This window comes from Xenopus laevis, chromosome 6L (assembly GCF_017654675.1).
Source record: "Xenopus laevis strain J_2021 chromosome 6L, Xenopus_laevis_v10.1, whole genome shotgun sequence".
In the NCBI taxonomy this organism is placed as follows: domain Eukaryota; kingdom Metazoa; phylum Chordata; class Amphibia; order Anura; family Pipidae; genus Xenopus; species Xenopus laevis.
Genome location: NC_054381.1, coordinates 58,575,889 through 58,590,273, shown reverse-complemented (window position 1 = coordinate 58,590,273; position 14,385 = coordinate 58,575,889). Strand labels below are relative to the sequence as shown.

Below are 14,385 nucleotides of genomic sequence, written 5' to 3'. Positions count from 1 at the left end.
CTTGGACGCAAGTTTTGGTTGCATAAAAACCAGGTGTTCTGCTAAACAGAGTCTCCTGTAGGCTGCCAGTCCACATAGGGGCTACAAAATGGCCAATCACAACACTTATTTGGCATTCCCCAAGAAGAGCGTTGCTCCCCAAATCTTTTTACATCTGAATGTGGCTTAAGGCTAAAAAAGGTTGGGGACCCCCAGCTTTCAGGATATTTTCCAGGTATCTTATCTCCTGTGAAAGATGGCATTACCCACAGGAAAAAAGTATGTGTGTCATTGCTGTTAAGTCAAACTTCTAACTTTTCAGCCGACTAAAAAGCACCACAAAATAAATTCTGCAGCTCACATTGATTTGAATGGGAATATGTGAAGCTCAACAATTTCAACATGAAAATTAAAGTGCTTGCTTTTAAAGTGAATGGAAGCTGAAGAAGGTTTGTGGTTATTTGGTCCTCTGCATACATTTAGGGGCACATTTACTTAGCTGGAGTGAAGGATTAGAATAAAAAATACTTTGAATTTCAAAGTTTTTTTTGGCTACTTCGACCTTCAACTACGACTTCGATTTCGAAGTGAATGATTCGAACTAAAAACTACCATTCGATAGTCGAAGTACTGTCTCTTTAAAAAAAACTTCGACCACCTACTTCGCCAACTAAAAACCTACCGAGCACCAATGTTAGCCTATGGGGAAGGTCCCCATAGGGTTTCTAACCAATTTCTGATCGAAGGAAAATCGTTTGATCGATGGATTAAAATCCTTCGAATCATTCAACGAATTGCGCTAAATCCTTCGACTTTGATATTCGAAGTCAAAGGATTTAACTTCAAGGGTCGAATATCGAGGGTTAATTAACCCTCGTTATTCGACCAATAGTAAATGTGCCCCCTAACTATGTTACCCAAAAATAACCTATAAGGTTAATGTGAGCTACCTTGAAGATGAAGTCTGACACAAGAAAAGATGGAGTTATTACTACCAGTGCACTCAACTTTGTAGGCAATAAGAATTTTAAGACAAACAGAGCAATACATTTTCCTTTGTTCCAGTTTTATTTGAGAAGCTGTTTGAATAGTCAAAGCAAAGGATGCATTAAAATTCAAATATTATTCATCTGCAGACAATAAAGAGGTTTGGTATATGACAGTCATAAAACAAGTGCTACTGACAGTAATGAAGCATTGGCAAAACTGGAATTTGAATGCGACCTATGGTCACTCTCTTCTCATTTGCCCTACAGGGGTTTTTTCCCTTTTGAAAATGAACTATGAATATTTACACGTACGTAATAAATATACTCTGTTCAATGTGAGTTTTTTTAATGCAGTGAAGCATTTGAGCGACTTTTGGAATATTCTACTTAATGATTCAGAGTTACGCTCTCAATTGATTATGCCATTTAAACTGACTTTTGTCTGGAGACAAGTTGATGAAACAAGAACAATGAAAAAGATTATAATTTGATGCTGCTCTCAGTGCAGATTTGCTACTAAATAAGAAAAAGAAGAAAAGAAAAGAAGGAAAAAGGTGATTAGAACACTGTATTTGCCTCTGTGTTTCAAAGTGTTCTGCACACTACAGTAGAACTGTCAAAACTGCCTTCTACATGATTTAATGCCCCTGTAGGGCGCCTGTTCACCAAGCATTACCTCACCACATATCCAATTTACATTTAAATTACTATAGTTGATAATGTGTGCTCTTGTGAGGGCATGTATGTGTATTTTGCTGTAAATCATAGCAGCCAAAGAATCACAACAGTATAGCTTTATGTAGGAAGCCGTTTGAATTACAATGTAGTCATACTCTTTTTAATGAATTAATGTGGCAATGTTCCATTCCAAAGAGAAAAATAACTCACTGCATAGAAACTTTTCAACAAAAAAACACAATCATCTTTACGTGTTTAATGACCATGATGCTAACCTATTCAAGCTACAAATACTAAGGTGTTCAAGGTTAGCTTTTAGCAAAGACATCATTCATACTCCAGGGGGTGTAGTACTACAACTCTCTGCAATCCTCTAGGATTTCAACTGATAAAAGACACCTGTTGTTCCATATCTCAGAGTGCCAAATTTACCTGCTGCTAAACCACAGGATTGCTATATATTGTCAAGGATATGCAACCCTGTTAAAATAAAGACCCTTCTCCATAATATATTCCTCCATAAATTATGTGGTTCATATTAATGGGCGAATGCTGAATACCCTTGCTGTTTATGGCTTATTATGCCATATAACACTATACACTATACAGTATAATAAAGCATTTGCTGTCTAAAGGTAGATAAAAATAGATAATGATATGTTACCTTAATGTAAATTACTGGTATGGGACCTGTTATCCAGAATGCTCGGGACCTAGAATTTTCCACGAGAAAGGATCTTCCCATAATTTGGATCTTCGTATCTTAAAGCGGTGGTTCACCTTTAAGTTAACTATTAGTATGATATTGAATGGCTTATTATGAGCAGTTTTTCATGTGGTTGTAATTTTTTAGTTTCTATAGTTTTTGATGATTTTTTGATAATTGATTTATTCATTCGTAATTAACCTATGGAGTGATCGCGCCTCCCCCAGCCCACTGAAACAACTCGTATTTTTATATAGTATCACTTTAACTACTAAAATATAATTTAAACATTAATTAAACCCAATAGAATTGTTCTGTCTCCAGTAAGGATTCATTATATCTTAGTTGGGATCAAGTGCCAGTTACTGTTTTATTATTACAGAGAAAAAGAAAATACATTTTTAAAATGGGAATCATTTGATTAAAATAGAGTCTCTGGGGTATATTTATTAAAAAGTGAAGTTAGATATCACCACAGTCCTCTATAGTGAAATTCCGCCTCTATCCATTCATTTCTATGGGTTTTTTAAAGGTGTATTTATCAAAGGATGAACTTTCACGTTCACCGTTTGATAAATATGCCTTTAAAAATCCCTTCGAAATTAATGGAGAGAGGTGGTATAGGGGCCGATTCACTAACTTCGAGTGAAGGATTCGAAGTTAAAAAACGTAGAATTTCGAAGTTTTTTTGGGCTACTTCGACCATCGAATGGGCTACTTCGACCTCCGGCTACGACTTCGAATCGAAGGATTCGAAGTATAAATCGTTCGACTATTCGACCATTCGATAGTCAAAGTATTGTCTCTTTAAAAAAAACTTCGACCCCCTAGTTTGCCATCTAAAAGCTACCGAAGTCAATGTTAGCCTATGGGGAAGGTCCCCATAGGCTTGGCTAACTTTTTTTGATCGAAGGATATTCCTTCGATCGTTGGATTTAAATCCTTCGAATCGAAAGATTCGAAGGATTTAATCGTTCGATCAAAGGAATTATCCTTCGATCGTTCAATCGAACTATCTGCGCTAAATCCTTCGACTTCGATATACGAAGTCGAAGGATTTTAATTCCTAGTCGAATATCGAGGGTTAATTAACCCTCGATATTCGGCCCATAGTGAATCGGCCCCTAGATCTCTAACTTCAATCTTTGATAAATATACCCCTATGGGAGATGGCCTTTCCGTAATTCTGAGCTTTCTGGATAACAGGTTTCTGGATAACGGATGCCACGCCTGTATAAGGCTGTCCCATCTTGTAATCCTTTGCTAAAAGGAATCAGGGGCCAAATGTCATTCACTGCAATGGTATGCTCCATTATGATAATAGAAATAATGAGCTAGCTGCTCTAATTTCTAGGTACTCTAATTTCTAATAACATGGGTACACAAACCTTTAGGCTGCCTTCATATCATGTTACAAACTCTAATAGCTGTATTTTATGTTTGTCTGTTCGATGGTGAAGCAAAGACCAGCAAACCTTGCGTGATCTTCATACATCCATTATATGTTCTACTATTGGTCTTATGATATCTAGATTTCTCTCTCACTATCTTATATGACATGGAATGAGTGTGTAAAACATTCTACACAATGAGAGAGAAATACCAAGGTCAGAATGGTTAATTATTAACGGATTAAGATTCTAAAAGAGTTATATTCGTTTTCCTCCAGCAGCTGATGGATAATGTTTAACCTCTACTCAGTAGACCAGCAAAACATGTATGGTATAACATGATGGTTTTCCAAAACAAGGTGCCCCCTGAAGTCGTGGTCAGAAACCAGCCAACTCAGTCCCTCTATGTATTTGCATCTTTAGATAACATATTGAGTAAAGCAGCGGATAACAAGGTGAACCACCTAATCACAATAGCGGATAACATCAGAACAGAATAATGGTGTCAATAAAAATTGGCCAGAAAGGTGCTTGGAATTTCACAGACAATGTAAAAAAAAAAAAGCTACTTAGTTCTTAGAAAAAATTTTGAACTTGATGGATGCACAGTATAATTTTTTTCAACCAGTCGCAGCTTAGTAACAATAGAAATATTTGATATTCGCATTTGAACAAAACATTTAACATATGCAACCAGCTAAAAGCTTTGTCAAGTGGTGGTTTTACTGTTATCCTTGAACTTTCCAATTGCTTTATTGTCATCATGAAGTGGCGGTAGGCCAGGTAGCTGGTAGGTAATAAACAAAGGATTAATTGCTTTTTCTAAGATGGCCATTCAATAACTATCCCATAGAGCGTTCACTGGAGATAAACATAGCACTGAGAACTATGATGACAGCAACACAAAACATCTGCCTTATTACAAGTGAATCATCATCAAGTGAGTGCTGTTCCATTATCACAATAAAATCTCAAATGCTAAATGAGACATTTATTTTTCTAACAAGGTCATTTGCCTGCTAAGGGAAAGAATGAAAAAAATGAGTCTAAGTGAAAATATAAACGTGATTATAAACATATGCCCGTGTTTACAAATGGTGAAAATTTATGAGTTTCTGGATTTTGCCTTTGCTTTATGGCAGTCTGCTTTTCATAATGAAGAATGGCAATTACCTTCCTGCTTTGCTATTAAATCAAATGTGCTTACAGTTTCTCAGGCATTAAGCTGTAAATAATTATTCTTGATGAATGTGGGAGACGGCTTAAAACGTGGTAAAAATTAATGTTTGAGTCATTTGCTGACTGAAACACTCAAAAACAGCTTTTTAAACAAGAGCAGGCAGTCTCACACACAAGTGCTTAATTTAAACCTTTGGCCTTTAGAAAGCAGCACTTATGAAACCAGTGTTTTATGATCATCATCCACATACAGAGGCGCCAATTAGCTCACAAATGATTTCTAAATAAAACTGTGCTTAAAACCTGCATATAAATTTCCCCACCACCACCACCACAAAAGCAATATTGCATCAAACTAATTATTCTTGTATAAAAGAGTTACACATTGTCATTTTCAGATCCACTATCTCTTTCCCGAAAGACTGAGTTCTAGTTAAGGTTCTACTATAGCAGTTGTATTGTAGGTTCAAGTAATATTCATTGGTCAGTGATATAACCTGCAGAAGGTAATAGGCCTCCAATATAAATTGGCATAAATGAGAAATCACTTCTGTTGAAAACATACAGACTATAGGGGCAGTTTAAAACCTTCTGGACAGAACACAATGTGCCTGTTTTTTGCACTATTGCAGAATTGCAGGAGGTGTCTATGCTCTGTTTCGGAGAACAGAGACCTGCAGTTTTCCCCCTGCATTTGGCAGGGCTCTATTTTAGATGAATGGGTGGGGGGATTGCACTTACAGTAGGTGTCCCACCTGTCCTATGGCAGATGGTAAGGACTGGTCTGGCCTGGACTCTCTGATGCTGCTGGATATTTTATTCCAGCTCAAGGTGCACAACACAGCCATTCCTCAGAGCAGAAGTACTGCTCTTGCACTTCTGCCCAGGGTAACTATGAACCATTTGTATCTTAAAAGGATAGATTGCCTTCAAGTTAACTTTTAATATGTAATAGAATGGTCAGTTCTTAGCAACTTTTCAATTGGTCATTCTTTAAATGTTTATAGTTTTTGAGCTATTCACCACCTTCTTCTGGCTTCCTGGCAGCCAAAAAAACTATTGTTCTGTGAGGCTACAGTTTTATTGTTATTTGTTGATTTTTATTCCTTTTCTTTCTATTAAGGCCCTCTTCTATTCCAGACTCTAATTAACATGACTGCCTGGTTGCTGTGGTAATTTGGACCCTAGAAAAAAGATGCTAAAATTTCAAACTGGAGAGGTGGTGAACAAAATGCTAAATAATTAAAATATATATATATATCTTGATAAAGGTCCCAGACGTGGACCAAAACGTCAATTAAATAAAGTAAGCAATTTTTAAAGAAAAATCCCGGTGTGCATCAGCATTCTATTACTATATAAATTTTTCTGTCTTGCACCCAGGTATAAGTCCATATAAGTGTGTGCTCAAGCCTTTATACACACACACACACACACACACACATATATATATATATATATATATATATATATATATATATATATATATATATATATATATACAGTCATATGAAAAAGTTTGGGAACCCCTCTTAATTCTTTGGAGTTTTGTTGATCATTGGCTAAGCTTTCAAAGTAGCAAATTCCTTTTAATATATAACATGCCTTATGGAAACAGTAGTATTTCAGCAGTGACCTAAAGTTTATTGGATTAACAGAAAATATGCAATATGCATCATAACAAAATTAGACAGGTGCATAAATTTGGGCACCCCAACAGAGATATTACATCAATACTTAGTTGAGCCTCCTTTTGCAAATGTAACAGCCTCTAGACACCTACTATAGCCTTTGATGAGTGTCTGGATTCTGGATGGCAGTATTTTTGACCATTCCTCCATACAAAATCTCTCCAGTTCAGTTAAATTTGATGGCTGCCGAGCATGGACAGCCTGCTTCAAATCATCCCATAGATTTTCGATTATATTCAAGTCGGGGGACTGTGACAGCCATTCATAATATTGTACTTCTCCTTCTGCATAAATGCCTAGATTTCGAAGTGTGTTTAGGGTCATTGTCTTGTGGGAATATCCAATCCCTCTGTAACTTCAACGTTGTGACTGATGCTTGAACATTATCCTGAAGAATTTGTTGATATTGGGTTGAATTTATCTGACCCTCAACTTTAACAAGGGTCCCAGTCCCTGAACTAGCCACACAGCCCCACAGCATGATGGAACCTCCACCAAATTTGACAGTAGGTAGCAGGAGTTTTTCTTGGAATGCGGTGTTCTTCTTCCACCACGCAAAGCTCTTTTTATTATTACCAAATAACTCAATTTTTGTCTCATCAGTCCAAAGCACTTTGTTCCAAAATGACGGTGGCTTGTCTAAGCTTTTGCATACAACTAGCGACTCTGTGCAGAAAGTTCTTCTTTCTCATCACCCTGCCATACAGATTTGTGCAAAATGCGCTGAATTGTAGAATAATGTATAGATACACCATCTGCAGCAAGATGGTCTTGCAGGTACATTCTTTACAGTTAAAACTGACAGTTTAAACCTCTGAGATAGCTTTTTCTAGGCTTCCCCTAAACCCTGATACTGAACAATCTTTGTTTTCAGATCTTTTGAGAGTTGCTTTGAGCATCCCATGCTGTCACTCTTCAGAGGAGAGTCAAACAGAAGCACAACTTGCAATTGGCCACCTTAAATACCTTTTCTCCTGATTGGACACACTTGCCTATCAAGTTCAAGGCTTAACAAGCTAATCCAACCAATTTGGTGTTGCTAGTTATCAGTATTGAGCAGTTACGTGCATTCAAATTAGCAAAATTACAAGGGTACCCAATTTATTGCACAGCCAGTGTTACACAATTGGTATAATTTCTTAAAACTGAATACTGCTTTGCAAAAAAACACCCCAGATGTTCCTGGGAAATTAAAGACATACCACTGTTATCTTTTTTTGTTGAAAATGATCATATATATACACAGTATATACAAAAATACAAATAAAAAGGGAAGACCAATTGCAAATTATCTCAGTATATCACTCTCTACATTAAACCAAAGCATTTTTTGAGCAAAAAAAAGGGGGTCGCCTCTAGACGCCAAAAGAATACAGTTGCCTGTGTAGTAAAATACAGAAATATACTTTCTTAGGCAGTTTAATAATGGGAACAAAATAGCAGTCTATTAAGCAATCTTAAATAATGTTACATATATGTATACAGTTATAGGAAAATCAACTACAGTGCAAGGTACCAAGTGACCAAACTAATAAGGAGAATGTCATTCTTTGGCCTGTGTATGAGTGAAAACCATGAAAATAATAACATTTTGAAATGATATTTTGAAAAGTAAAAATATGACCCTTGTACATTTTGTCTTTGTGTTGTTCAGGAGAAAAGATGCCGGATTTCTGTCCTACAAAGATCATCTGCCTGTCAGTCAAGTAGTAGTTGGAGATACATTCCGTTCTTCATCAGAAGCAAAGTTGTCAGTTGAACCACTTCGTTGTCATGGAGACAGTAAGTTGCTTTAAGAAGTCTTTATAAAAGGTCTTTAGATGACACAGATGTAACATAATTATTATTCAAATGCGTTTAGATATTTTTTAGCATTGTCATTACTGCAAGACTGTTGTACCTTAAAAAAAATGTTAAGATTGTATAATATAATGATATCCATTTTGTCACCAGGGATGTAAATTACTGTATAGACAATTTGGTGCACCCAATGGTAAGACTTTTTTAAAAACATTTATTACATCACAGTTTTGCAGTATTGCAAACATATATTGACACATTGAAAGCTCTGTTTAAATAATCTTTTATCATTAAAAGAACAGCAATGGGTCCCTCCTCATATGAATTGAAACAGAGCACAGCCTGAGTTATAATTGGGCTTTATAGAGGTTTATAGAAAAAGTCTAATAAATATGAACTGTACAGTTTATTTCATGAAATAACATGAAATAGCACCTTTCATGTTTAACCCACTCACAATATATACTTTAGAAATGAATAAAGTTAAAAGTACAGCAGATACTGTAAAACAGAATCTCACAAAGCAGACTGGTGGCAATTCTTTAAATAAGGAAGACAGAGTCCAAAGTACAAAAAATGTTGGTTTAACAGCACAAAGCCATGAGAGGACGTGGGCATAGGGCAGGACTTACACAAATACAACTCCTTTAGGGAATGAGGCTCTTTATTGTAGCATGATAACTTCAACATTACAGGTTTTCCTCAGAGTCTAGATGGTAGCCAGCCGACATTCAATAATTCTGCTTGTGGACGATGCCAGGGTTGGATATGGCTACTGCTGGTCACTGGGACATGTGGGTACAAGTGTGATGGTTTATTGCTGGGCAGTCTCTGTGATCTATTATGTATATAAAAAGACTAACAAATTCTTGTAAGCCGGAAAGGGAACAACCCCCGTCGTGAATTAAAAACAGGGTTTGATTCTGCCAACCAAAAAGACAACTTTCAGAAGGGCCAATTACATGACATCCCAGGTGGGCTATAAAAGGTACCAACCCAGACCTGAATGGTGATAGTGCCAATCACAGTTAATAATGCTGGACCTATGGGGTGCCTCTTGGTGAGCATGCCCAGTTTAGTCTACATGTAAAATGCACAGCTCTTACAGGGGGACTTGGGAATAACTATGTGCATTGTGTTATAGAGGGTCTTGGTTTGTTTGCACTCATAGTAGGGGTAAATTACCAAAGAATGCAGTCTGGCTACACCACATCAAAACCACATAGGAGCAAAGATTATCATACGCATACCATTTGTTGAAGCAGTTAGGAGCAACTAAGCAATAACCTCTAGATTGAAAGTTTGTTTTATCACAGTTGGATTGCACATTTTGCACTTTGCACACAGCCGTCTCTATACAAGTATGGGACCTTTTATCGAGAATTCTTGGGATCTGGAGTTTTCCATAATTAATTCATATTGTATGATTGGCGCTCTGAAAACTCAATTTTATTGAATTTTCACTACAAAAACTCAACTTTTGCAGATTATTGGCCAAAAACCTAGACTTTTTCAGATTATATTGCACAGATCAATAAATTAAGAAACAACATCAGGAACACCTGCCGTTGACATGACCTTGACGGGATGGCATATTTTCAGATTCTGATTTTCATCAGCTCTGGGGTATGATACATCTCTAAAAATGCAAGTCTTTATTTTTCCGTGAAAATTTCAAGTTTTCCCTCGAAAAAAACTTTGACTAGAAAAAAATCGAGGCTTAATAAATGGGCCCGTATATCCACTAAAAAATCATTTAAACACAAATTAACCTCAATAGCATTATTTTGTCTCAAATAAGGATTAGTTATATTTTAGTTGGGATCAAGTACAAGATACTGTTTTTTATCATGGAGAAATTTGGAACTTTCTGGATAACAGGCTTCCAGATAAGGGATCCCATACATGTACCTTATTCCACATATTGAAAGGAAACCATGACAGTATGTCAGTGCTGTAGGGACCAGTTCTCCCCACCCTTCCTTAGACTGACAGAGTGATCCAACCCCTTACCTTGTTTGGAGCCTAAGACTTGAAGTTCCTCTGCTATGCAGAGAATCTGTGCACCAACGATTATGAAAACTAGAATGGTTTCAAGTCCCAGAATCCAGCACTTCACAATGAAACAAATGAAGAAGGGGTTGCATTACACTGTCAGCCTAAGAGAAGCTGTGATATGGTTCATCAGAGTGTGTTTCCTTATAATCTGTGGAATCAGGCATGCATCTTTACTACATAAGCCTAAGTGAATGTGCTCATGTAAAAAAGAAGGGTATATTTTCCTTTTAAATGCATGTAAACTACTTTCATTTTTTGGTGTTACTGCTCCTTTAAAGTCATAGCGTTCAGCAGTGATATTAAAACAACAACAAACTACCTATTACTGCTATTACTACTACAGCTCCCCAAATGCCATGAGATCTTGGTAGAGTGTATTATTAGCTCAGCAGTCACAGATTAATCATGTGCCATCACCCTTACAGATATAAGGATATCTAGATATGTAAGCACAAGTTAGATTGCATGTTAGCACTTTATAAATTAGCCCTTAAATATGTCCTTATATATTTGGAGACATTCATCTAGCTTTTGCCCACTGCATTGCTCAGTTCACAAACCCACACTAAACCCCATGTTAGAACCCATTGCTGCAGTAATGCAAGAATAAAAATATCAGAATAGATACTGAAACATGTTAAGAAGGCAGTAGCAATATGAAAACTTTCTCAGGCTCTACAGGACAGACAGCCAGATTCTTGCATCACAATAGTTTTACATTAGTTACTTGGCTATTACTAACACAACCAGGTGTCTGTTCCCAGCATAGCAGGATTGTTGTCTCAACGGGATATCACACACACTATCCTGGCTCCAAACCACTGAAATCCCTACATTCTGTCACCTGGGGAACAATCCAACACTACAATCTCCTCAATGGAGCACACAACTGCTCATACTAGCTCACAATGACTATCTGTCACCCCTAAAGTATCTCTTTTCTCAACATCCACTAAGGTGTCCAGCCTACCTTTGGGTCCTGGCCTTTACTTTAGTAAGACCTTTTGCTTCTGAACCTCCAGAAGATCCTCTACTTCCTTGAGGGAAGTCCGAAAAGGAAGAACATGCCTGCTACTTCATATTAATGCTAATGACCCATAGGACATCTGAGTCATTCACACACACACTTCTTGAGCTGGGAAATAGTTACTGGATGATATAGTATTGGTTTTGGGTTATAGATTTCACTTTAACTTTCTGGATTAACAGGCATTGCTTTTGACAGATTTGTAGCTCAGCCACTTACACAGAGTTCTGCACCATATCTCTAAGTAGCTAATGAGGAAAATCTGTCAATCATACTTAGAGGAGATTAGAAAAGGCATAAAAGAAGCACTAAACAGATGGGATACTGTTTCTAATGCAATTCGCACTGGCATTTAATTATATACAAACCAGACTTATTATTGTGCATATACATATAAATCCTAGTGAAGGTGGTGAACATTACTAGTGTTTAAAATGTTGTTTTGGTTGCTAAATATATATGTTGTCGAATGCATTGTATATTCCTGTTCAGTATAATTCTTAAAACAATACATATTACTTAAATAATGGTCTACATTTAATAGCTTTATTGGACATATTATTAGCTACAGGGTCAGATTATAGATCAAACTAGGGAATCTGGAAGGATCTATTTTTTCTACTTCCCTGACTATAAGGAATATTTTTAATGAATTAACACATTTATCAAAGCTGACCTCTGTCAGTTCATCAGAAGGCCTGTGTCAAGCCCATTCTGAAAAAGGCTACACTGGACCATCCTGTTTGTCTAACTACCGTCCTGTCTCTCTCTTACCGTTAGCCTCTAAACTGCTGGACTGTATCGTCTTCTCCCGTATTACTAACTTTCTATGCACCAATAATCTACTTGACCCTATGCAGTCTGGCTTTCGGCCTGCACACTCCACTGAGACTGCCTTATGTAGAGTTGCAAATGATCTCCAGACTGCTAAGGCCAAAGGGCATTACTCTATTCTTATTCTCCTGGACTTATCTTCTGCTTTTGGTACTGTTAACCATTCTGCTCTAATGCAAGTTCTCCATTCAATTAGTATCCGTGATCAAGCTGCATCCTGGTTCTCCTCCTACCTTTCTGACCGCTCCTTCTCTGTTACTTTTGCAAACAAATCCTCTCCTCCTGTTCATCTTAATGTGGGGGTGCCTCAGGTTTGTGTACTTGGTCCTCTGTTGTTCTCCTTGTACACTTTCTCTTTTGGAGACCTTATATCATATGGCCTTAAATATCACCTCTATGCCGATGACATTCAGATATATTTAGACACTCCCTCACTAACCCCTAATGTTCAAACCCAGATAGCAGACTGCCTAGTATCTATCTCTTCCTGGATGAACCAATGCCACCTCAAGCTCAACTTGACCAAGACTGAGCTCATGGTCTTTCTACCCAAACCGATCCCTTCTCTTCCTTTCACCATTACTATTTATGGCATGACTATTAACCCGGTTAACTCAGCACGCTGGTTAGGGGTCATTTCTTCCTCCGCAATATAGCCAAGATTCTTTCGCAAACAACAGCCAAAACACTAATCCATGCCCTTATCTTATCCCATTTAGACTATTGCAATCTCCTCCTAACTGGTCTTCCTGACTCCCATCTCTCTCCCCTCCAATCAATCTTAAACTCTGCCACCAGGATTCTTCTGCTCTCTCCTAAAAGGGAACGTGCTCAACCACAACTAAAATCCTTAGCGTGGCTGCCTGTTAAGCAAAGGATAGCATATAAAACCTTCTACTAACATTCAAAGCCCTTCACTTTTCTGCTTCTCACTTCATTTCTTCTCTTGTCTCACTATACGTTCCTGGTCGTCTTCTCCGCTCTTCTCAGAGCCACCTTCTCTTCACACCATCCACATCCACTGCCATCTCTCGCCTCAAACCCTTCTATCTTTCTGCTCCTTACCTCTGGAATTCCATCCCTGAATTCCTCCGTAAGGAATCCTCTCTTAATCTCTTGAAGAAAAAACTAAGAGTCTACCTTTTGGACCACTAGAACATTAGCCTAGTCCTGTCCCTACTGACTATGCCTTACCTTGTGCACTTTTTACCTCCGATTTGTACCTATATGTTAGCCTCCCATCCACATAGACTGTAAGCCCTACGGGGCAGGGACCTCCTTCCCACGATGTCTCTTACCACATAGCACTTAAGCTCTTTGTCCTATGATTCTGTATATATTTTGTGATTTGTCTCCCCCATGTATACTTTTATATATATATTGTACTTTTATGCACTGTACAGCGCTGTGGCTCTTTAACAGCACTTTACAAATAAAGTTATACATACATACAGAATGGCTTGGACTGCTTTGAGCAAACATAATTCTGTTTAGAAGGGTAATAGCATTTATCACTGCTCTACGACAGCAATCACAACACACCTAAATAATGTTCAGATTTCATATATTATATATGCAGGTATGGGATCCATTATCCAGAAAGCTCTGAATTACAGAAAGGGCATCTCCATATACTCCATTTTAACCAAATAATTCAAATGTTTAAAAAGGATTTCCTTTTTCTCTGTACCTTGTACTTGGTCCCAACTAAGATATAATTAAGCCTTATTAGAGGCAAAACCAGCCTATTGGGTTTTTTCTTGTTTAAGAGATTTTTTAGTAGATTTAAGGTATGAAGATCCAAAGAGCTTTTATTTGGAAAAACTCAGATTCGGAGCATTCTGGTTAACAGGTCCCATACCTGAATCTGAATATACACTTTTTGCAAAGATTGTGTGCCGCTCCATTCCTTTTTTCTATATTTTCTATATATTTTAAAAAATATTGTGTCTGCTGCAAATTTGTCCATGGCAAGTTACTCCATTTTTTCCTAGTGATGACTAATCAGATTATCTGTTAATTAAACTTAATTGCATAGTAATTCTAAAAGGTA

At 37.2% G+C, this 14,385-nt stretch overlaps 1 protein-coding gene across 2 annotated transcripts in view; it reads left to right on the top strand.

Annotated features, from left to right (window-relative positions):
* The window catches only part of LOC108718976 (contactin-associated protein-like 2), a 1,054,026-nt gene that overhangs the window by 903,938 nt on the left and 135,703 nt on the right, over nucleotides 1-14,385 (top strand). For both annotated transcript variants that reach the window (XM_041566089.1, XM_018267529.2), the window contains one exon: nucleotides 8,268-8,395. In XM_041566089.1, coding sequence (XP_041422023.1) covers nucleotides 8,268-8,395 — 128 coding nt within the window. The remainder of the gene's footprint in view (nucleotides 1-8,267; nucleotides 8,396-14,385) is intronic.